This window comes from Miniopterus natalensis, chromosome 1 (assembly GCF_054644295.1).
Source record: "Miniopterus natalensis isolate mMinNat1 chromosome 1, mMinNat1.hap1, whole genome shotgun sequence".
NCBI lineage: Eukaryota > Metazoa > Chordata > Mammalia > Chiroptera > Miniopteridae > Miniopterus > Miniopterus natalensis.
The window spans coordinates 163,370,161-163,394,347 of NC_142081.1; the positions used below are offsets into that span (position 1 = coordinate 163,370,161).

Here is a 24,187-nt window from a genome sequence, read left to right on the forward strand (position 1 = left end):
CCTAAAATAATTCAGAGCCAAGATCTTTGGGGGGGATGTAGTAGGCAGTCAGACATGAGCAGAGCAAGGACAAGGGGCCAGGTACAGAAGGTCACCAAGGTGGAAAGCCCCAGGTGCCTAGCAAGGAACAGCTGTAGGGTAGGGTGGGACCTCCCCACCAGGATGGCCTGTCTTATACTTGGTCATGCGGTTTGGACTCCTGGACTCCCTGACCTTTCCTCAGTAGAGATAACATCTAGGCCTCAGGCAAGGTTGAGAGCTAAAACTGTCAGGACGCTCATCTGCATTGGGACCAGATGCTATCAATTGCCCTGTTGTTGAAAGGGATCGTACTATGTTTTCTATTAAAGTAGCAGGGGGTTCCATAGGAGGGTGTATATAATTTACAGGATGTCCAGGAAACTGTTTTTCTTTGAAAAATCAGCAGCAATTGAACTGTTCAAAAGAAAATTCCTCTATATCTTATGGAAATGGGCATGTTTGCCTTCCCCCGGGTTGGTTCCTGCTCTGTGGTTTAACAGCATATTCTTATGTACCTATGAATAGTGCCGGAGGCCTTGCACAATTGGACGCTTGACTGTAATATTGCCACAGAAGCCTCATCCTCAGTGAGTGTGCCCTGAGCTCATTTGAGATGAAAACTGCAATGCTGAAGTACATCTGTTTAGCCAGGCTGAATATATCTCTATGGCTATATTTGTCACCCCAGTGATGGTAGGATTATCCAATGCTGAAGTAACTAATTTGGCTTGTGCTATGGTAAAAGCTCTGAATTCTACCTGCCAAGCTATAGCAGCTATAGGTCAGGAACTAGGGGAAGTAAGAGAAGCCATCCTAGAAAATCAAGCTGCCATTGATCACTTATTACTCAGACACAACCCGGGGTGTGAGGATTTTAAGGGTATGTGCTGTTTCAATCTAACTGATAACTCTGAACTCATACAGCGTAAGTTACAGAGAGTCCAAGATACTCGTTCCCATGTTAAACAAAGGGAAGTCTTCTTTACTAAGGAATTTGTTGCTTTTACTTCTTGGCTACCCAGCTGGGCTGGCATAAAGGGAGCCTTCTTCATTTTTTGTTCTTTATTATGATTTGTCTAATACTTCTTATTGCTCTCTTTTCTAGAGCATGTCAGTTCATAAGACCTAGAAGAGGTAATTGCGTGCAGCAAAAGCAAAGATTTTAGCATTGCAGCAAAATAATAAATTTAAGAATAAGATTTAGTATAGTGTAAGGTTGATAGATATCAACTAATTTACCTAATCAGAGGGGGAAGGGAGAGGGGCACTAATAATGTCCAAAGATTGAGCACCTGAATTAATCTGAAATATAATTATATTACTTATAAAATTGTAGGACACACATACTTCTGTAAGCAAGGATTTAGGTTTTTTTTCTTAAGCTTCCTTCTCCTAAGCCTTTGCACCCTACACTCCCCTTGATCCCAGACTGAAGCAATTAAGGAGGTGGCGCAGCTGTGAACAAGGAGTGAAGATATCACCTTATGGAGACATCCCCAGGCACCAAGATCAAAAGAATGACTTCCAGGGCTGCAGTAGCTGCATTCCATTCCCAGTGCCAGTTTGCCCCATATAACCCCATCCCTCAGGCCACTCCACAAGACAGGTTTTGGGTGCTCTTATGCTCCCTGTCTTCGGGTTGGCGGCCTTCTCAATAACACCTTATATGACTCAACCCTGCCTCCACTGAATTGGATACAAAGACAGGCAGCCTCGAGCCCCACCGGGGTTTCCCAGTAACAAAGGGACTTACTGAATTTTCATTCCTCCAAATGTACAGTGTACATATATGTACCCACTTCTTGCAAAACAAGGCACAGCATCACTTAGCCACTTTCAGACACTGAACAATTCAATGTGTTTAATGAAGGCAGTTTGAAATGATGATTATTATTCCATATAACCAAATGAGATCAGGGTATCTCATTCCTTCTCTCTTTCCTCAGAAACCTGTTGTTTCATCCCTCACATTAACCTAATATTAAAACATTACATCCTCTGGCATGACTATGGATATACATATACAATCATCTCTTTCTTTAAACCTAGGCACACTATGACTGACCATTATTAATAGCAATGCAAAGAATACAAAAATCATGAAAATGTTATGGAAATAGGAAAATCAAATCACAAGGATTCTCAAGGCCCTCCTAAACATACACACCAGGATGGAAGTGGTCCAGGTGAGAAATCATTCCTGTCTTTATTGGTCAAGAAGACCATCATCAGAGTCTCACAATAAACACTGTACGTCCTAAGGCATGAATTCATTTTAAAAACAAATGAAAACTTCAGTGCTGGGGAAATTTTAGGAAACATTTATCACTCAGTTTCCAGAGAACTCGTGTACATATTTGAAATAATTTTTAAAAAGCAGAAGTAACATATTGCCACTGTGGATAATGATGTTAAATCATGCCTATAAGCTTAATTTTCCTCAAACCCACCCTGTAACGCATATAACTGATAAAAGTTGGTAATCATTGTATAGTGAAAGATCTTACAAATCACAAACAAAAAAGACAAACATTCCAAGAAGCAAATACGAACAGGAAATTCACGTACATAAAAATGGCCACTAACAAAGGCACTGCTTTTAGGTCCATGTAAACTGAGTCAATAAATTGTCACACAGAGAGTATTTATCAAGCGTAAGAATCTATGGAGGAAGTCCTCGCCTCTGGTGCTGAAGCTCCTCGCAGGGAGGAGGAGCGGGGTCCCCGCAGCGGGTGCGCCTGGGGCTGGTCTCCCACCGCCCGCAGGCGCCAGGGGAGGTCTGGCCCGGGCTGCAGCCGCGCCCCCGCGCCGGGCGCCCCACAGCGGCCCCTGGCGGCCCGCCCGCCCGCTGCTCCCCGCCGGCCGCCGCCCGCAGGCGCCAGGGGAGGTCTGGCCGGGGCTGCAGCCGCGCCCCCGCGCCGGGCGCCCCACAGCGGCCCCTGGCGGCCCGCCCGCCCGCTGCTCCCCGCCGGCCGCCGCCCGCAGGCGCCAGGGGAGGTCTGGCCCGGGCTGCAGCCGCGCCCCCGCGCCGGGCGCCCCACAGCGGCCCCTGGCGGCCCGCCCGCCCGCTGCTCCCCGCCGCCCGCAGTCCGTGCGGCGCCTCGGCCGCCGACTGCCACCTGCTGGCGCAGCGAATCGGCCGGGTCAGCGCGGGCGGCGAGCCCGGGGTCTTCGGGCCCCCTGGCTGCTGCCGCTCGGGTCCACCCGCACTGCGTCGCCTGCGCTCCTGCGCGCTGACAGCCACAGCGCCAGACCCGGGGCGCTGCGGCTCCCGCGACGGCCCGCTGCTCCCCGCGGGGTGCCTCGGCGCTGGGCTGCCCGCCGGCCTCTCCCGGGGGCCGCGCCAGGAGCCCTGAGGGCCAGAACGGGACCCCCTCTCCGACGCCGCCTTGCCGCCGCCCCGCCGCGCAGGGGCCGCGCGCGCCCCTAGCTGGGCCCCGGGCTGCTGGCGGGCCCGGAGCTTGGAGATGGCTGCAGGGCAGGGCCTCTTGTACAGTGGCCGCCTGTTACCCTGGGCTGTCTTCGGGGGGCATTTCTGCCGCGAGCGGCTGGGGAGCCGGTGGGGCGCTGCCCGCCGGGCCGACCTGCAGAAGTGCACCGAAAGCCTTGGGTGGCCCCTCAGGCACAAAAAGCCCCACTCCCTGCAGTTGCTGGGCCCAGGAGCGCGAGTTTCTGTCACGACTAACCTGCAGTAAGCGATTTCTGGATTCTGGGGCACCCCGCCCCTGGAGGCCTCAGTGCAGCTGGGCGTGTGATGTTTGCCTCATGCCCTACACATCCCTTTGAAACATTTGGAGCCAAGAGCTGGGGAGAGCCCGAAACTCTTGGAACAGGCAATCCCAGAAAGCCCTGCAGATGCTGAGGTCCCTGTGAGCAGGCCCCAGGGTTAGACTCTGACAGTCCATCGTGTAATGGGGGCCTCATGGCCGGGGCTGCCAAGGGCGATGGCCCATTATCAGTGCCTGCTTCTTCAATGGCCCTTCCTTTCTTCATGATCAGTACCGGTGAAGCACAGACCCCTGGGTGAGCCTCTTCTCCTGGGTGGTTTTCTTAAGCAACAGACTCTTCCACAAGACGGTCTACCGAGTGGCTCAACCTCTGCAGAGGAGGTCCCCTCACCGCATCCATCCCCTGCCAAACTGCAGACCTCCATCCGCAGGCCACTGAGTCACCTGCCACCCCTAGGGGATGAATGGGTTTGGAAGGAGGCTTTGCAGCTCTTTCTTTGTTCACCTCCCCCACCAAGAAAGGCAGGACGCATTCTGCCAAGGGCCCTCTGCATATTCCCTTCTCTCTGAGGAACTGGGACCTTTGTCTCTGATGCACTAAGTTACAACCTTCCTGACACCAATATTGTGGATTTTTAACCTGTAAGTCTGAAAGGACCGCAAGTTTTCCTGCAGCTCCTTGCTAGCATTTGCCAGCTCCCGTGCCTGGACTGATGTGAATGCTTTTCTCCCCGTGCCATTTACCTTCTCCCTTCCCCTTCCTGCCATCCGCCACCTTTGGAGGAATGGATTTTGTAATTCTAGCTGTTGTATTTTGTGGACCTGTTATTTTGTTGTTTTCTGTGAAGCACATGCATTGGATGCGTGAGGTAAAGGAGGATCTCAGGTTTTCCTGATCACGCCCCTTGTAGCCATCACTGTCTTGTTTCTTGTAACACAGGTTAGGTTTTGGTCTCTCGTGCTCCATTGAAAGACAAACAAACAAAACAAACAAACAAAAAAAACAGCCTGAAGACATGGGACAGAACAGACCTCACAGCCAGATCTGCTGGGTTTTGAGGAGTGATTTTTCTTCCCCTTGAAGGGAAAAAGCTTTTTTAACTGGCACATTTGAAGCTGCCCAACTTCAGGGACGTACCAGTTTAGATGAGTGCTACTGCAACACGGAATGCTCAGGGAGCCTGAACTTTCAAACTCTGGAGGTCTGAAATTGCCTCTTGGCCGCCATCGAGTCTGCCTGGTGTTTCAAAGGAATATTGGGTGCTGCAAATACGAACTGAAGGGATAAACTCATTAAATCCATGACACCTGTGATCGGTTAGTGTTTTCCTGCCATTTTAGAGACTAAATATGAGGAAAGGGGGAAGATGTCAAAACACTTGTACAATTTTAAAATGTCACAATTAAACATGAGCTAGGTTCCAAAAATAAATAAAACCTTACGTTGTGTGTGTGTTTGTGTGGAATCTAAAACTACGACAACGGAATGAGACGTTTTTGTGTCATGATTGCCTAACTATTAATCTATCTTTTGCTTTTTCCACTTGTGATCCAAATTCTATGACTGCTTTACTTTCAGGTGTAGCAGTTATATTTTAACGTTCTGATCAATTTCTCTTGGACATAAGCATGAACCATGGTAAAAGGGACCAGCCATTTGAAAAGAAACACTGCTCCACCAGGATGCCTACGAAGTGGATTTCCGTTCTGCTGCTGCTACAGCTGAGCTGTCACATTCGCCCTGGGTGGTGTGGAAAGGTGCTGGTGTGGCCCACAGAATATAGCCATTGGCTGAATATGAAGACAATCCTGGATGAACTTGTCCACAGAGGTCATGAAGTAACTGTTCTGACATCTTCAGCTTCAATTCTTGTTGTTCCCAATAAGGCATCTGCTATTAAATTTGAGATTTTTCCTACATCTTTAACAAAAGATGATTTCGAATTATTTTTCATGCAGCTAATCAATAAATGGACATATGATCTACCAAAACATAGATTTTGGACACATTTTTCACTAATGCAAGAAATGTTTTGGGAAGGTTCTGAATTTGCTGAAAAGCTCTGCAAAGATGCTGTTTTGAATAGGAAACTTATGACAAAACTACAGGAATCAAGGTTTGATGTCGCTCTTGCAGACGCCGTTGGACCCTGTGGTGAGCTGCTGGCAGAACTACTTAAAATACCTTTGGTGTACAGTCTCCGCTTCTCTCCGGGCTACACAATTGAAAAGTATAGCGGAGGACTTCCATTCCCTCCGTCCTACGTACCTGTTGTCTTGTCAGGATTAAGTGATCAGATGACCTTCATGGAGAGGGTAGAAAATATGATATACGTGCTCTATTTTGACTTCTGGTTCCAAACATATAATCAGAAGAAGTGGGATCAGTTTATCAGAGAAGTACTAGGTAAGCCACATCTTTACTTGAAGTCTTAACTTTCCTAGTCCTTGGAAGGTGAGTTTATATAAATATTAACTGAACGGAATTTGTCTTTTATAAGTTAAATGATTATATAATAACATATAATGATCTTTAAATCTCACAAATCCAGGGTGTCCCAAAAAAATGTATACACACTTTTTTCTGATAGCTCAATTGATGTTTCTTTCCAAATTTAACACATTGGAATTAATAATTATTCAAAGTGTGTATATATATATATATATTTTTGGGGGGGGATACCCTATATTATAGAAATGCTTAAATTATGAGGTTAGTTTGAACCCTGGGTTCCACTAGTATAGAATACTCCAGGAAGTCAGAGACCCCAAATTGAAGCACTGGGGAGTTCTTTAAGCAATCACATATCCATTCTTCTTTATTTGCTTGTTAATAATAGGCTTTATTTTATGGAAGAGTTTTAGGGCCACAGCAATATTAAGTAGAGATTTCCCACATATGCCCTGACTCCTCTATTGTCAACATCCCCCATTAGAGAAGGACATTTGTTTCAACTGATGAAAATATACTGACATATCATTATTATCTAAAGTCCAAAGTTTATATTAGGGCTCACTCTTGGCGTTGTATATTCTGTGACTTTGAACAAATTTATAATATCATGTATCCACCATTATAGCATTGTACAGAGTAGTTTAACTGCCCTAAAAATCCTCTGTGCTCTGCCCATTTGTCTTACACATCAATTTTACTATAATTGTTTCATCTTTAATAAAGGTATTGGAAATTTCACTAAACATCTTCATCAAAGCACAAATGTAGATTGCGGAGTTACATATTTCTAACACAATGTCTACGGATCATTGGGGAAATTGTTTCCACTTGTTTCTCCTCATTTTTCTTATTTAAAAATTAAACTGTTTTGCCATATTACCTGAAGAATTCTTTGACAATGGAGAAATAGAATGGCTCTGTCTCAGATTAGGGAACCTACAATTTGAAGTTCCTAATAATTACATTTCTTCACTAAGTGTTTATAAATCATCTGTTTTAAAGGCCTAAAATCTTGTTGAAGGGTGGATAATTTGTTTTATGTCTATATTTTTTGAAACCTATATTTCTCCATTAAAGACAAAATGAGCCAAAATTAAGGGTGAGCACATTTATTTCCATACTTTGTGAAAATTTTCCAGCTGCTTTTTGCAAATATTTTTATTTAATACACAAATATTATTAAGCTCCTAACATGAACCAAATGCAATAGTAGCCATACTCTCAAAAACCTCACAGTTTACTTGTAAAATCTAGAAACAAGGAAGTAGCTTGCTAAATTGTAGAATCTAGACTGAGTATTCTAGGGAAAGGCATTTCCGTGTGTATAGAGGGGTTAATTGACTGAGGAGTTGAAACCTCTGTTTACATTTGCATTAGTTAATTTAGAAGCTTTACAGAGTAAACAAATGAATGTTTCATTCTTTACTGCTTAGATAAGTAATTGTTTATGATTCTGAATATACTGATGTAACATCAGATATGGGAATCTGATGTGACAGAGAGAAAAGTCTATATTATATATATACACATATATAATGTACATGTGTGTGTTTGCGTATACATATACGTATATGTATATGTATATATTTTCAAGCCAATCACTTTTATACATCTTTGGCTATATTACTACAAGCTCCTTTCAGAAAATCACCCGGTATATTCACATTACACTACTCTCATTTTCTCTGCCTTTGTTTTTGCTTTTTCCCTTCAGGAAGACCCACCACATTATCTGAGTTAAAGAGTAAAGCTGAAATGTGGCTCATTCGAACCTATTGGGATTTTGAGTTTCCCCACCCACTCTTGCCACATTTTGAATTTGTTGGAGGCCTCCACTGCAAACCTGCTAAGCCTCTGCCTAAGGTGAACCTATTCATGTTTGTTTTACTTTGTTTACTTTGCACTTCCAGTAGAAATGATTCTGTGTTCTTCATTTGGGAATATCCAATCACACTATGAGAGATATGGGAACCTGGGTAAAGTGACCTGCCAATTAGAAACTCATATTTCTATACTGTTTCAAGAATCTGAATGATATTATCATGACAGAATAAAGAATTATACTTGGGAGACTTTGGAAATAGGGTCAGTTAAATTATGGTCTTCATTATTCAACACATAAGGAAGTGTGAATCGCTCATTCAAAGAATATTCTTAAAATGACCAGCATAGTCCAGAGATAAGTGCTGAATATACAGAGAAAGAGACATAGAAGCATGGAGCAGACTGAGGGATCTCAGAGGGAAGGTGGGGAGGGGGAGGAGGTGGGGAGAGATTAATCAGAGAACTCATATGTTTATAAGCATAACCCATGGACACAGACATTGGAATGGGGAAAGCCTGGGGGTGGGATGGATGTGGGGTGGAGGGGATCAGTGGGGATAAAAAGGGGACACCTATAATATTTTCAACAGAAAAGATTTAAAAAAATTAAGTATGGGGGGAGATTATTTTCATGTGAGTCAGCTATAGGAATATTCTGGAGTGCAAAATTCTCACAAATTGTTAATAGAAAACATAAGATAAAAAGAATTTTTATGCAAAAGAAAGAAAGAAAGAAAGAAAGAAAGAAAGAAAGAAAGAAAGAAAGAAAGAAAGAAAGAAAGAAAGAAAGAAAGAAAGAAAGAAAGAAAGAAAGAAAGAAAGAAAGAAAGAAAGAAAGAAAGAAAGAAAGAAAGAAAGAAAGAAAGAAAGAAAGAGAAAGAGAAGAGAGAGAGAGAGAAGAGAAAGAAAGGGAAGAAAGAAAGAAAGAAAGAAAGAAAAGAAAGAAAGAAAGAAAGAAAGAAAGAAAGAAAGAAAGAAAGAAAGAAAGAAAGAAAGAAAGAAAGAAAGAAAGAAAGAAAGAGAAAGAGAAGAGAGAGAGAGAAGAGAAAGAAAGGGAGAAAGAAAGAAAGAAAGAAAGGGAGAAAGAAAGAAAGAAAGAAAGAAAGAAAGAAAGAAAGAAAGAAAGAAAGAAAGAAAGAAAGAAAGAAAGAAAGAAAGAAAGAAAGAAAGAAAGAAAGAAAGGAAGGAAGGAAGGAAGGAAGGAAGAAAGAAAGAAAGAAAGAAAGAAAGAAAAAGAAAGAAAGAAAGAAAGAAAGAAAGAAAGAAAGAAAGAAAGAAAGAAAGGAAAGAAAGGAAGAAAGGAAGAAAGGAAGAAAGGAAGAAAGGAAGAAAGAAAGAAAGAAAGAAAGAAAGAAAGAAAGAAAGAAAGAAAGAAAGAAAGAAAGAAAGAAAGAAAGAAAGGAAGGAGAGAGAGAAGAGAAAGGAAGAAAGAAAGGGAGAAAGAAGAAAGAAAGAAAGAAAGAAAGAAAGAAAGAAAGAAAGAAAGAAAGAAAGAAAGAAAGAAAGAAAGAAAGAAAGAAAGAAAGAAAGAAAGAAAGAAAGAAAGAAAGAAAGAAAGAGAAAGAAAGAGAAAGAAAGAAAGAAAGAAAGAGAAAAGAGAAAAGAAAAAAGAAAAGAAAAAAAAGAAAAGAAAAGAAAAGAAAAGAAAAGAAAAGAAAAGGAAGGAAGAAAGGAGTAGACACAATTCCTACCCATAGAAACCTGGCATTCTACTTGGAAAGGCAGAATATAAGTAATAAAAATTGTGTGAAGGGTATTATAATAAGGTAAGACCAAAATGCTAGAGAACACCCAGCTGGGATTATAGAAAATATTTCGTATCGTTGATAATTATGTGGGACCTGGAAGATGTGCAGTGAAAGCAGGAAGGAATGGGAAAGAGGAAGACACTAAAGGTAAAGCAGGAAAAACAATGACAATTCCCCAGAAGTCCAATCAGGAAGAGGCTGAATAAAGAGGCAGATGACGCTGGAGAAGTGAGTTAGAGATAAGTAATTACAAGGACTTTGAAGCAGCTAATGAAAACATTTGGAAGCCAATGAAAAGGAAAAAAGGAAGAGATATGATCAGACTTCCTTTCTTAAAAAGCCCTCAAGATACAGTCACTGGATTGAATTGTACTCGGACTAGAGTGGAAAGGCAAAGAGGGGGTTGTTGCAAGAGTTCAGGCAAATAATGGAAATCTAGACATTAAAGATGTGACGACACCTACTCTTATGATATCAACTTCATATATCTATTAGGAAGAAAAAAAATTAACATGCATATGAAATACTTAAAATATCTCTGGCACATAGTGACACAGAGTAATATTAAATATTGTTACTATTGTTGTTTTTGTTACTGTTAAGAATATTATTGGCCTGGCTGGGTAGCTCAGTTGGTTAGAGCATCCTCTGGATATGCCAAGGTTGTGGATTCAATCCTAGTCAGGGCACATGCAGGAAGCAGCCAATGAGTGTATGAATAAGTAGAACAACAAATCTCTCCTTTCTCTCTCTCTCAAATCAATAAATTAAAAAAGAATATTTTTCATAACCTAATATATGTCAGCCTATAATTCCTCATTTAATAGATCAAGATTATATTTTCTATCAGAGTCACAGAGAACACATCCTGTGAAGTACTTAAAAGTAAACGTATACATAATTTGGTAATCAATTGAGCAAGTTGAAATACTACACTACACTAATAACTCCTTATAATACTTAATTTTCTCTCTTTACTTGTTTGTAGCAATCCTTTCAATAGTGTTCACTGTGCTGTTGCTCTTTTGTGATGGTTAAATTCTTCCCTCACAGGAAATGGAAGAGTTTGCCCAGAGCTCTGGAGAAAACGGTATTGTCGTGTTTACTCTGGGGTCAATGGTCACTAACATGACGGAAGAAAGTGCGAATATGATTGCATCAGCCCTTGCCCAGATTCCTCAAAAGGTTAGATAAACTACCTTAGAGTAGAAAACTAATGAGTGTGTTAACTCTGTAAAGCGTCTCGGATTACAGAAATTGCTACATGAAAGGTAAACTATCATGATAGCTCCAATTTATCTCAGATATCAATTTGAAAAACACAATACTCATGGCAGGTGCTAAAGTAGTACAGAGAGTATTTCTGATGGACAATAACTTTGGCATTAACACTGTGATCACAAAGAAGCATATTTAAGAGGCATAGTGTGAAGTCTGGTGTTATAATAGTATCGTAGGCAGGTAAAGATACCACCAAATTCTATCTAGTCATTTGCTCCATTTTCTTGCAGGATTCCTAGGGTTCTGTAAACACTACAGAAGTTCTCAGAATGGAGTTAAATTTAACAGTAACATTAAACGGGGAATGACAACAGCCTGAAAGGCATGACACAGTTCAGGCTTGACAGGTAATCCAGGCCTCTCTCAGTCTTCCTGAACTTGGGGTTAGGCCTATTCAGTGTTTCAAGGCGATATTCAGAGAAACGATGCCCAGGGCTCACCAAGCTGCACCCAGGGACCCAAGCCAGCCACAGTCATTTAGGGAAAGAGAAAAGGCAGCCTGTAAAAAAGACAGAGAAAACCTCCCTGGTGGCTGGGATCTGCTAAATTCTGAAGCAGGAAGACATAAAAGAAAGGCTGCAGGTGGGCCCAGCCCGCAAGGTGACCCAGTGTTTATAAATGGGCCCCAAAGCAACCCTCAGAAAAATTACTTCTCATGATTGAGGGAGAGGGAGGGAATATAAAAGAGTCCACCAGAAGCCAGCCTAGCACAGACAGTTCCAGACGCCCTCCCCACACCACACACTTCTCCATAAGGTAAGAGAAGAATCGATTATTCTAATACAGAGAATACCCTTGAAGTCTCTGGGCATTTCTGAACCACTTTCAGTTTCCTAACTAATGTAGCTCTCTCCTTATCACGCACGCTAATTGGCTGAGAACTGAAGTAATGTTAACACTCACACAGCAAACAGATGTATAATCCAGCTTAGTAGTGGACTTAGAAATTGCTTGACCATTTATAATTAATTAACCACATTAATCAGTGTTGTCAGTACACTGCGGCACATTCTGAAGTGCTAAGAGTCAATCGAATAAAATGCACCACCATCATCATATTTGATCTTTTCAACAGACAGACTATTATTTATGAAGTGCCAATGGGCTTTTCATTTCTACATTTTAAGAAAATTTTCAATCCCGGCAAGGGTGATAATACTGGATTTATACAAAAATTACCACTTGGAAGTGGTGATTAACAAGTAGCTAAACATACTCATTAAACAGAAATTATTTATTTTTAATAATAAACTGTTAAATGGCATTTAAATTAAGTGATTTAATTCTCACAAAGAGCTGATTGCATTGATTTTGTAAATCATATGATGTAAGACTGCAATAAAGTAACTTATGAAAGTAGTGAATATAAGTAAAGCACTTCTCCATCATTCAAAAAGAAATAAACAGGTTAACATTAAATCTGGAAGATGAGAGCAGGTATAATAAATAGTTAAAATCAATGTGTAGATTATTAGTAATTTGCTGGGTTTTACACTACAATTATATGACTCCCTAAAAACTTTATCTGCATGAATTGGTCATGGATCATCGCATTTGTCGAACTCCTAAGTGTGAAACGTCACGGTTGCGCTCATTCGTGACTGAATATAAAAATAAGTGCAGGTCGCACGAGTGAGTGCTCCTGTTGCATCAGCATGTCATTGGGCCTCATTATCTGACGTGTCTGGCCCTCATTTCCTATCTGTAACAGGCAAGGCTTTACCCAGATGCCCCTGAATCTGTTTAGAATTCTAACATGATATAACTGTAGTTTGACTCAAGAAATATGTTACTTTCTTTACCCTAACAGGTTATATGGAGATACGATGGCAAAAAGCCAGACACCTTAGGGCCAAATACTCGGCTCTATAAGTGGATCCCCCAGAATGACCTTCTTGGTAAGATTCTGGAAAACACTGAAATCGGTCAGTTCAGCCAGAATGATAAACAGGTCACTAGGAAGGACATTTATTGAACATTTCTTACTGAAAACCTCAAAAATAAAAATTAAAAATGTCCCAGTATTTATGTCCCGGTCCCAGGGGAAAAGGGTCAGCTGTAACCGTTGGCATCTTATTTCACAGTCACGTTCCTTAGGGCCACAGACCACATGCCTTTGTTTCCTGTGTAACCACCCCTCGCAGAGCACATCTCTACACTTTCCCGATTATCTCCGTCTCCTATTCTCTCCTTACACCTATCCTTTAACCCACTGCCCCTGAAAAAGATCAGCTCCTCTTGTATTACCAGTGACTCTCCATTTTCCACTGGGAAAAGGCTCAGAATCTCCTTCGGAAGTAATAAGATATTTCATTATAAAGTGCAGCCTTTCCTTCCTCTGATTCCTGTGCCACTGCCATCCCCTTGCCTTCTGCCTTGACTTCTACATATCACACTCAGTGACTTCACTACTTTATTAAGAGAATATATTCTAACATGCCACACCACTTTTCTGTTTTACATACTTTGTTTTTTTAATCCAGAATATTTTCTTTCAGTCTGTCCACTGGCAATTTCTATTCATTTTTGAGTCACAAGAAACACTTTGATCTATGAAAGCCTTCACTGTCTCTCCAGCAGACTTAGGTGCCTCTTCCTATGAGTTCAGAAAGACATTTTAATTCAGTCTGAAGTGCAGACCAATTTGTTACTAAATACGTTGTCTCTGTCAGTGCCTTTATTGCCCAACTCTCATTTTATTCCAAGACTTACAGTTCATAATTTGCTGAAATTCACCCAATCCTAGGTCATCCAAAAACCAAAGCCTTTATAACTCATGGTGGAACCAATGGTATCTATGAGGCGATCTACCATGGGATCCCTATGGTGGGCATCCCTATGTTTGCTGATCAACCTGATAACATTGCTCGCATGCAGACCAAGGGAGCGGCTGTCAGATTGGACGTGAACACTATTTCAAGTACAGGTCTGCTCAATGCATTGAAGACAGTCATCAATGACCCTTCGTAAGTATCACATATTTTTTAATAGATAGTATTTATCGATTAAGTCTTTTACCAATGGTGCATATGAGTTACATCTTATATTTAATAGGCTAATTTTGACATTATTAACATGATTTAACCCATCTTAAATCTTTTTTTATTTTCAATCAGACATTTACTTCAAAATCATAAATTCTTTCAATTCAATACCTAAAATTTCTGAACTATAAGTCTCTTTACACTCATAAATTTATTTTATTATAATCATTTTAACAGATTTTATGAGATATTATTTACATACCATAAAATTCACCTGTTGAAATTATATTTTTCAAATATATGTAGTATGGTTACAGAGCTATGAAAGTATCACCATAATATAAATTCGGGACATTTTCATCATCTAAGAAAGACATATCATATGCCTTAGAAGTCACTTCCCATTCCCCTCCCCCAAGCCTCCATTAATCAACTTTTGGTCTCTACAGGTTAGGCCTTCTGGACATTTCATAACAACAGAACCATACAATATATGGTCTTTTGGAACTGGCTTCTTTCACGTAGCATAATGTTTTTTAGTTTCATCCTTGTTGTCATCCTTGTTGTAGCTTTGCACTGCTAAATAATATTCTATGATATGAATATAGCACATTTTATTTATCCTCTTATCAGTTTCTGGACATTTTGCTTGTTTCCAAGTTTGGCTATTATGAATATTGCTACTATGATTTTGTGTGAACATATGTAAAGAAGTAAAATTTAAACAGACTAAATCTTTCAAACACAAGTAATGTCTGAGTGGATTTTAAAAATTAACTACAGCCCGGCCGGGCGTACCTCAGCGATTGAGCATAGACCTAGGCTCCAGGCAACCAGGGTTCAATTCCCAGTCAGGGCATGTGCCCGGGTTGTGGGCTTGATCCCCAGTCGGGGTCATGTAGGAGGCAGCCGATCAATGACTCTCTCATCATTGATGTTTCTCTCTCTCTCTCTCTCACTCTCCTTTCCTCTCTCTGAAATCAATAAAGATATATTTTTTAAAAATAAAAACTAAATATACTATTTAGAAGCCATGCTAAATCAAAGTGTACAAGAAGACTGTAAGAAGATACAAAAAAGATCTATTTCAACAGTGACCATAAAAGGATGTACCTATACTATTATCAGACACAGTAAACCAGAAGCACTACTAAAAGTAAAGATAAATACTTCATAATGATAAATAGTTAATCTTTCAAAACAATACAAATTAGTAATTGGTGATACCTATTAATAAATCCCCAAGTAAAAAAAACAGTAAAAGCAGACTAAAAGAAAGACCAAAATACACGTTTTTAATCATAATAGGATATTTTTAAAGATCTTTTTCTATAATATAAAAAAGCGGAAAAAATAAATATGTAAACAACTAACCAATTTGACATATATACAAATGGTAGAGAACATATATTCTTTAACAACATTAGGAATAGTAATGGAATTGAACATTCATGCTGGGGCAAAACCAAGACTCAGTATTCAAAATTTTTTAAATTGTAAAGAGCATATGTCCATCCAGACTAGAATTAAATTAGAAATAAAAGAAAAACCTAAAGTAAAAAAACCTATAAACTTTGGAAATTAAGCAACACATTTCTAAATAATTCAGAGTCAATGCTGAAATCATAATCATACGTGCACCTTCCTCTCAGCAATTCCCCTTCTAAGTATATACACAACAGAAATGCATAAATAAGTAAACCAAAAAACATACAAAAATATTCACATCAGCATTACTAGAAATAGCTAAAAAAAAAAAAAAAACCATCTAAATGTCCATTGAACATTACGAAGCAATAACCTGTGGCACTGTCATGCATTGAATACTGTACAGCCATGGAATTAACTACAACTGCTATAGAAAAGATAAAAGTAAGAATTACTATATGATTCCAATATATAAACAAGAAAAACTAATCGATGGTATTAAAAGTAATGATAGCAGTTAATTTATGGAAGGGGTTAGTGAATAAAAGTCCAAGAAAATGTGGACTTTTAGTAGCTTGTAGTATCCTATATCAGTATCTAGGTAGTAGGTACATTGGTATATTTACTTCGTGATAATTTACTAGGTAATTATGAAATTTTGAGCTGTTTACTTAGGATATGTGCATTTTTCTTATTTTTTAATACTGAAATTAAGGGTATACTTTACAAAATGTATGTTTATGTTCTGAGGAGGCAGCAAGTGATACTCAAAGACTGATTTCTGTCTTTGCTAGGAATTTATACAGCACAGGTTCATGTGGGAATTAGAATAATTTCACAAGTCAGTAGCATACAGGATAATATCTCTTCAATAAGCCACATAAAGAAATAACACAAACCAAACAAATAACTGGTTAATCACACTCTTGTTCCTGGCAAAGGGAGAATAAAGTCCAAATTTAATAAAGAATCAGTGACCAACCAAGAGCTGATTTCCAGCTGCCAGCACAAAGGTAAAAGTCCCCCGCTGTGAGAGCAAGTTGCCAGGGAGCAAAGACACCATCGTTGGAAAGCTGGCCGATCTCTTTCACTGGGCTGCTTTGAGGGTTATCACCACTGTCTAAGAGACACATGTCACCAAGGGTCTCTGGAGAGCTTTTAGGTTAATGAAGAGTCACCCTGCCAAACCAAAACTCTCATACAGTCCTCACAAACTCTCAATATTTGTAGTCTAAATGTTTCCTTGCTATATAGTTGCTCCTCCACGTCTTTTTATCAATAAGCTCCTAGGGTGGCTGGGGAGGCCTCTGCTTATGAACAAACACCAGATGTAGAATGACATCCACATCCTCGCAGGACTTACTTCATTCTTGTATCAAAGCAACTTTTGTCTTTGTCTTAAACAAGTTGATTAAAACAACTTCACTTAACTCATAAACAAGTGGATTTGAAATCACATTAAACCAGTGCACTTGTATTTAGAAATCTAGGGATCAAATGGTGAAAAAAAATCAAAAACATAGAAGAAATGACTAGAGGTGCTATAAGTGTGACCAGGAAAAGCTTCTCTGAGACACGACAGTGAGGCCAAGGCCTCCATCAGAAGTTAAAAGCAGCCTTGGGGTGTTGCAAGAAAGACTTCTCCAAAAGAGGGACAGAGGAGACAGAACGTGCAAAGGTACTGAGGTGGAAACATACTTGGCAACTTCATTGAACAGCCAGGAGTTCAATGTGCCTAAAACAGAGTGTGCATAGGACAAAGTGACAGGAGAGGAGATTGCCAGGGGTCTGTCCATTGGCAAAATGCAAAATTCAATCTAGTAAACTTGAAGATCTAATTGGCTATTTTAAGCAATTCATGAATCAGGCAGTATACCATTAGCAACTAGGAGGGCTCTTAGAGGGATTGTACAAAATGGAAGGTTTGTATAGGAAGAGGTGTGTGGCAGGAGAGTTAGTAACAAAAGAAAAGGAAAGATTATTTTTAGACGTGGGCATCTTTTTCCAGGAAAGAAATGGCAAGGGTTTTGTTTTTTAAAAATATATATATATCTTTATTGATCTCAGAGAGAGGAAGAGAGAGGGAGAAAGAGCAATAGAAACATCAGTGATGAGAGAGTTGTCATTGATCAGCTGCCCCCTGCCCCCGACTGGGGAGAGCCCGCAACCCGGGCATGTGCCCTGACTGGGAATCGAACCTCTATCTCCTGGGTCTTAGGTCGATGCTCAACCACAGAGCCATGCCCTGCCAGGCTGGCAAGGGTTTTATCATGGAGATTGCCTCTTCTTCCTATTGGAGATGGAGAGGGTCCAAGTGACAGATTTTCTGATCATTGGTATTGATCAGAAAGTTCCAGACTGGTTGATTAAGGTTATATTTCTGGGAGAAGTTGAAATATCAGTTGAATCGGGTATTAAATACAGGTTTGGCATCATGGTCTTTTAGCAGGAGTAATGCCATTTGGAGCCTATGGTTTTCTCTTTAATACCATGTAGGGTCTTGTAGACCAAAAAAGGTTTGGAATTTATTCTAAATGGGCTGAGAAGCCAGATGGAAATTTTGACAGGAGAGTGTAATAATCTTATGTGCTTCAAAATAATTATCATTCTGGTCAGAAAATGGATAACAGAGTTATGAAGAGAAGAGTAGAAACATAGGGACTAGTGAGGAGGCATTTCTCTCGCCATCATACAATTCCTCTTTAAAAACTCCAAATGCATTGTCCTAAAACTGCATTTCACCGTTTGATTTATGTTGAACAAAGAAAGTCCAAACCTATCGAAAAATTTTTATAAACATTTATTTGAGCTAATAACTGAGGTCCAGAAGCAATATCAACAAATGAAAAAAACGCTCTTGAGAATGGCAGTTTGGCAGCTCTTTCTTTGCCTTTACAATCAAAGGAGAAGACACAAGAAATGTTACATGACATCCATTAGTAGATTAAGGAAGCAGGAGAAAGCAAAGTGGAGGTGGCCGGCGGGGGAGGTGCGGGGGGATCTCCAGGACTGGATAAAAAGTAAAATGGAGATACATACTTCTTTTACGTTGGTAGGTACAGAACAGTTAACATTTAACATTTATAGAAAATACAGCTGCCTTGTGGGCAACAGGAGAAATTTGTGGTCACTGTGCTCTGGTACTTGCGGTTATGCCTTCGAGAAATTACTCTGGCATTTCAAAGGTATATTATCCTAGATGCATTAGAACAATGGACAGGCTCATTTAAGCGTAAAGATTAGCCTTTCACTAAGGAAGCTAGAGGCTTGGGAAGAGACAACTGACAAGGACCTGCCCAGTTAGAAATTTATGATCAGATCATCTTGCGTGCTTATTTTGGGTCATGGAGCTTGTCAGGCCTGCCATGTAGCCCCTGTTTCATTCACATTTATAGCCCTTAAAATAACTCCTATCATTTCCTCTGCTAAAAAGATGTAATTTTCCCACCCTCTCTTCCATCTTCACTTTGTAAAATATTTGTCATCAGAAAATTCCAATTTAAAAGCTAAACTTTCTATGTAGACCCAAATGATATTCTTCTTCTGCAATTCTATGACATTTATTTGAAACACATGTATAACTCTTCAAAACCTTTCATGGGAATGATTTGCTTAAGCAAATTAACTTTTTCTAAATGTTGGTATCTTTGTGCTTCTCCTTTAGATATAAAGAGAATGCAATGAGGTTATCAAGAATTCATCATGACCAGCCCATGAAACCTCTAGATCGAGCAGTCTTCTGGATCGAGTTTGTCATGCGCCACAAAGGAGCCAAACACCTGCGGCCAGCCTCCCATGACCTCACCTGGTTCCAGTACCACTCTTTGGATGTGATTGGGTTCCTGCTGGCCTGTGTGGCAACTGCCATATTTGTCATCACAAAATGTGTTCTGTTTTGTTGCCGGAAGTTTGCTAACCCAGGAAAGAAGGGGAAAAGGGAGTAGTTGTTTCTGAGGCCTGAAGCTGATATGCCCCATAGATGGGACTCCTCCACTTTATTCTAGCACAATGAAGTTGTGATTTAAGGATCCCCTCTTCCTGTGACAAAATGACTTTTCACAATTTAGCTTCTCAGATCAAAATGTGTTTTCAAGTTACTACCTGCTTTAGAGTTATAAATATGTCACATCAAAGATAAAAACGTGAACGGGTGTCTAAAATGCAGCACACACTCAAACTCCCTAACAGCGAGCGCCCCTGGCAGACCTGAGTAATCAGCCACTATACTCCCTGCTGAGCCCAGAGGTAGCTCAGAATCCTCTCACAATAATGTCACAGGAAGCTGCTGCCACCTGGATTTGGCCCCTGAGGTGAAACCTCTGTGCTATCTGGTGGGTGCTCCATGAAGACAGAGGCTCGTCTGTGAGATCTTATCCCTAGGACCTAGCACTCTGCCAGGTACACAGTGGGCATTCAATAAATATTTATTGAATGAATTAATACCCCTCCTAGAAAAGTCAATCACAGTAATAAACACAATGGCTCACTTTTTTAAAAGATGGGCTGGGCAGGGCTGCAGCATCAAATCTGAGTCCCAGATCTATTAAAAAAAAAAAGATAAAAACTTGTAAAAATTAAGACAAAAATAAAGCCATGTGGATAAATATTTAAATGTTATTCTAATTGCAAATTATACCCCAAAAATGAGCTTAAGTGTTTTTCAAACATTACACATGGACACAAGAACATTAAGTAGTTTATCCACATATTAATGTTACTTTGCAAATACTCAGAATATTTTAACTTTATTTTGGTGTAAAATTCTATAGTTTTATCTCTTACTATAGAAACTATTCAATAGTTAGAATTGTGTAAAATGATTCATCCTTCCCTTTCATTTTGGGAGACCACCAGTGCTCCTTGGTTTTACTGTACATCCAGCTTCAGAATCATTTCTTTCTAAAGACATGGCAAGTCATTTGCTTTCATCCAGTTTAAGTTAATTTACCATCAAAATGTATGTGGATTGAGAAATATAACAACAGCTAATTGCTTCCTATTATAAAACTGAGCTATTTATGAAAGACTTCGGTTTCAGTAGTGAATTTTCTTTACCTCACAGCCCCTTAAAAAAATTCACCTGGCTGCTTTCACTCTCGTTTGGGCCTTTGATAATGGATATATGGTCCCAATTGTAGGTTTGATAATGTAGAACCCATACTCTAGAGGGGCACTTATAATGTCCAAAGATTGAGCACCTGAATTAATCTGAAATATAATTATATTACTTATAAAATTGTAGGACACACATACTTCTGTAAGCAAGGATTTAGGTTTTTTTTCTTAAGCTTCCTTCTCCTAAGCCTTTGCACCCTACACTCCCCTTGATCCCAGACTGAAGCAATTAAGGAGGTGGCGCAGCTGTGAACAAGGAGTGAAGATATCACCTTATGGAGACATCCCCAGGCACCAAGATCAAAAGAATGACTTCCAGGGCTGCAGTAGCTGCATTCCATTCCCAGTGCCAGTTTGCCCCATATAACCCCATCCCTCAGGCCACTCCACAAGACAGGTTTTGGGTGCTCTTATGCTCCCTGTCTTCGGGTTGGCGGCCTTCTCAATAACACCTTATATGACTCAACCCTGCCTCCACTGAATTGGATACAAAGACAGGCAGCCTCGAGCCCCACCGGGGTTTCCCAGTAACAAAGGGACTTACTGAATTTTCATTCCTCCAAATGTACAGTGTACATATATGTACCCACTTCTTGCAAAACAAGGCACAGCATCACTTAGCCACTTTCAGACACTGAACAATTCAATGTGTTTAATGAAGGCAGTTTGAAATGATGATTATTATTCCATATAACCAAATGAGATCAGGGTATCTCATTCCTTCTCTCTTTCCTCAGAAACCTGTTGTTTCATCCCTCACATTAACCTAATATTAAAACATTACATCCTCTGGCATGACTATAGATATACATATACAATCATCTCTTTCTTTAAACCTAGGCACACTATGACTGACCATTATTAATAGCAATGCAAAGAATACAAAAATCATGAAAATGTTATGGAAATAGGAAAATCAAATCACAAGGATTCTCAAGGCCCTCCTAAACATACACACCAGGATGGAAGTGGTCCAGGTGAGAAATCATTCCTGTCTTTATTGGTCAAGAAGACCATCATCAGAGTCTCACAATAAACACTGTACGTCCTAAGGCATGAATTCATTTTAAAAACAAATGAAAACTTCAGTGCTGGGGAAATTTTAGGAAACATTTATCACTCAGTTTCCAGAGAACTCGTGTACATATTTGAAATAATTTTTAAAAAGCAGAAGTAACATATTGCCACTGTGGATAATGATGTTAAATCATGCCTATAAGCTTAATTTTCCTCAAACCCACCCTGTAACGCATATAACTGATAAAAGTTGGTAATCATTGTATAGTGAAAGATCTTACAAATCACAAACAAAAAAGACAAACATTCCAAGAAGCAAATACGAACAGGAAATTCACGTACATAAAAATGGCCACTAACAAAGGCACTGCTTTTAGGTCCATGTAAACTGAGTCAATAAATTGTCACACAGAGAGTATTTATCAAGCGTAAGAATCTATGGAGGAAGTCCTCGCCTCTGGTGCTGAAGCTCCTCGCAGGGAGGAGGAGCGGGGTCCCCGCAGCGGGTGCGCCTGGGGCTGGTCTCCCACCGCCCGCAGGCGCCAGGGGAGGTCTGGCCCGGGCTGCAGCCGCGCCCCCGCGCCGGGCGCCCCACAGCGGCCCCTGGCGGCCCGCCCGCCCGCTGCTCCCCGCCGGCCGCCGCCCGCAGGCGCCAGGGGAGGTCTGGCCGGGGCTGCAGCCGCGCCCCCGCGCCGGGCGCCCCACAGCGGCCCCTGGCGGCCCGCCCGCCCGCTGCTCCCCGCCGGCCGCCGCCCGCAGGCGCCAGGGGAGGTCTGGCCCGGGCTGCAGCCGCGCCCCCGCGCCGGGCGCCCCACAGCGGCCCCTGGCGGCCCGCCCGCCCGCTGCTCCCCGCCGCCCGCAGTCCGTGCGGCGCCTCGGCCGCCGACTGCCACCTGCTGGCGCAGCGAATCGGCCGGGTCAGCGCGGGCGGCGAGCCCGGGGTCTTCGGGCCCCCTGGCTGCTGCCGCTCGGGTCCACCCGCACTGCGTCGCCTGCGCTCCTGCGCGCTGACAGCCACAGCGCCAGACCCGGGGCGCTGCGGCTCCCGCGACGGCCCGCTGCTCCCCGCGGGGTGCCTCGGCGCTGGGCTGCCCGCCGGCCTCTCCCGGGGGCCGCGCCAGGAGCCCTGAGGGCCAGAACGGGACCCCCTCTCCGACGCCGCCTTGCCGCCGCCCCGCCGCGCAGGGGCCGCGCGCGCCCCTAGCTGGGCCCCGGGCTGCTGGCGGGCCCGGAGCTTGGAGATGGCTGCAGGGCAGGGCCTCTTGTACAGTGGCCGCCTGTTACCCTGGGCTGTCTTCGGGGGGCATTTCTGCCGCGAGCGGCTGGGGAGCCGGTGGGGCGCTGCCCGCCGGGCCGACCTGCAGAAGTGCACCGAAAGCCTTGGGTGGCCCCTCAGGCACAAAAAGCCCCACTCCCTGCAGTTGCTGGGCCCAGGAGCGCGAGTTTCTGTCACGACTAACCTGCAGTAAGCGATTTCTGGATTCTGGGGCACCCCGCCCCTGGAGGCCTCAGTGCAGCTGGGCGTGTGATGTTTGCCTCATGCCCTACACATCCCTTTGAAACATTTGGAGCCAAGAGCTGGGGAGAGCCCGAAACTCTTGGAACAGGCAATCCCAGAAAGCCCTGCAGATGCTGAGGTCCCTGTGAGCAGGCCCCAGGGTTAGACTCTGACAGTCCATCGTGTAATGGGGGCCTCATGGCCGGGGCTGCCAAGGGCGATGGCCCATTATCAGTGCCTGCTTCTTCAATGGCCCTTCCTTTCTTCATGATCAGTACCGGTGAAGCACAGACCCCTGGGTGAGCCTCTTCTCCTGGGTGGTTTTCTTAAGCAACAGACTCTTCCACAAGACGGTCTACCGAGTGGCTCAACCTCTGCAGAGGAGGTCCCCTCACCGCATCCATTCCCTGCCAAACTGCAGACCTCCATCCGCAGGCCACTGAGTCACCTGCCACCCCTAGGGGATGAATGGGTTTGGAAGGAGGCTTTGCAGCTCTTTCTTTGTTCACCTCCCCCACCAAGAAAGGCAGGACGCATTCTGCCAAGGGCCCTCTGCATATTCCCTTCTCTCTGAGGAACTGGGACCTTTGTCTCTGATGCACTAAGTTACAACCTTCCTGACACCAATATTGTGGATTTTTAACCTGTAAGTCTGAAAGGACCGCAAGTTTTCCTGCAGCTCCTTGCTAGCATTTGCCAGCTCCCGTGCCTGGACTGATGTGAATGCTTTTCTCCCCGTGCCATTTACCTTCTCCCTTCCCCTTCCTGCCATCCGCCACCTTTGGAGGAATGGATTTTGTAATTCTAGCTGTTGTATTTTGTGGACCTGTTATTTTGTTGTTTTCTGTGAAGCACATGCATTGGATGCGTGAGGTAAAGGAGGATCTCAGGTTTTCCTGATCACGCCCCTTGTAGCCATCACTGTCTTGTTTCTTGTAACACAGGTTAGGTTTTGGTCTCTCGTGCTCCATTGAAAGACAAACAAACAAAACAAACAAACAAAAAAAACAGCCTGAAGACATGGGACAGAACAGACCTCACAGCCAGATCTGCTGGGTTTTGAGGAGTGATTTTTCTTCCCCTTGAAG

General features: G+C 42.3%; 1 protein-coding gene across 2 annotated transcripts; it reads left to right on the plus strand.

The window, feature by feature from the left end:
- Positions 1-5,417: 5,417 nt before the first annotated feature.
- LOC107526767 (UDP-glucuronosyltransferase 2B31-like) lies at positions 5,418-19,423 on the plus strand. Of its 2 annotated transcripts, none has more exons than XM_087816658.1 (6): positions 5,418-6,156; positions 7,919-8,067; positions 10,830-10,961; positions 12,868-12,955; positions 13,804-14,023; positions 19,134-19,423. In XM_087816658.1, exons 1-6 carry the CDS (start codon positions 5,433-5,435, stop codon positions 19,411-19,413), a joined length of 1,593 nt encoding a protein of 530 aa, XP_087672784.1. In that variant the 5' UTR covers positions 5,418-5,432; the 3' UTR covers positions 19,414-19,423. The 2 variants fall into 2 exon arrangements, with proteins under 2 accessions (XP_087672784.1, XP_087672789.1); XM_087816663.1 differs by having other exon boundaries at positions 5,433-5,904.
- Positions 19,424-24,187: the final 4,764 nt, after the last annotated feature.

Coding starts and splice junctions, on each gene's coding strand:
- LOC107526767 (XM_087816658.1), top strand. CDS start 5,433: ATGCCTACGAAGTGGATTTCCGTTCTGCTGCTGCTACAGCTGAGCTGT. Junction 10,962..12,867: donor TTGCCCAGATTCCTCAAAAG/GTTAGATAAACT, acceptor TTACCCTAACAG/GTTATATGGAGATACGATGG. Junction 12,956..13,803: donor CCCCCAGAATGACCTTCTTG/GTAAGATTCTGG, acceptor ACCCAATCCTAG/GTCATCCAAAAACCAAAGCC.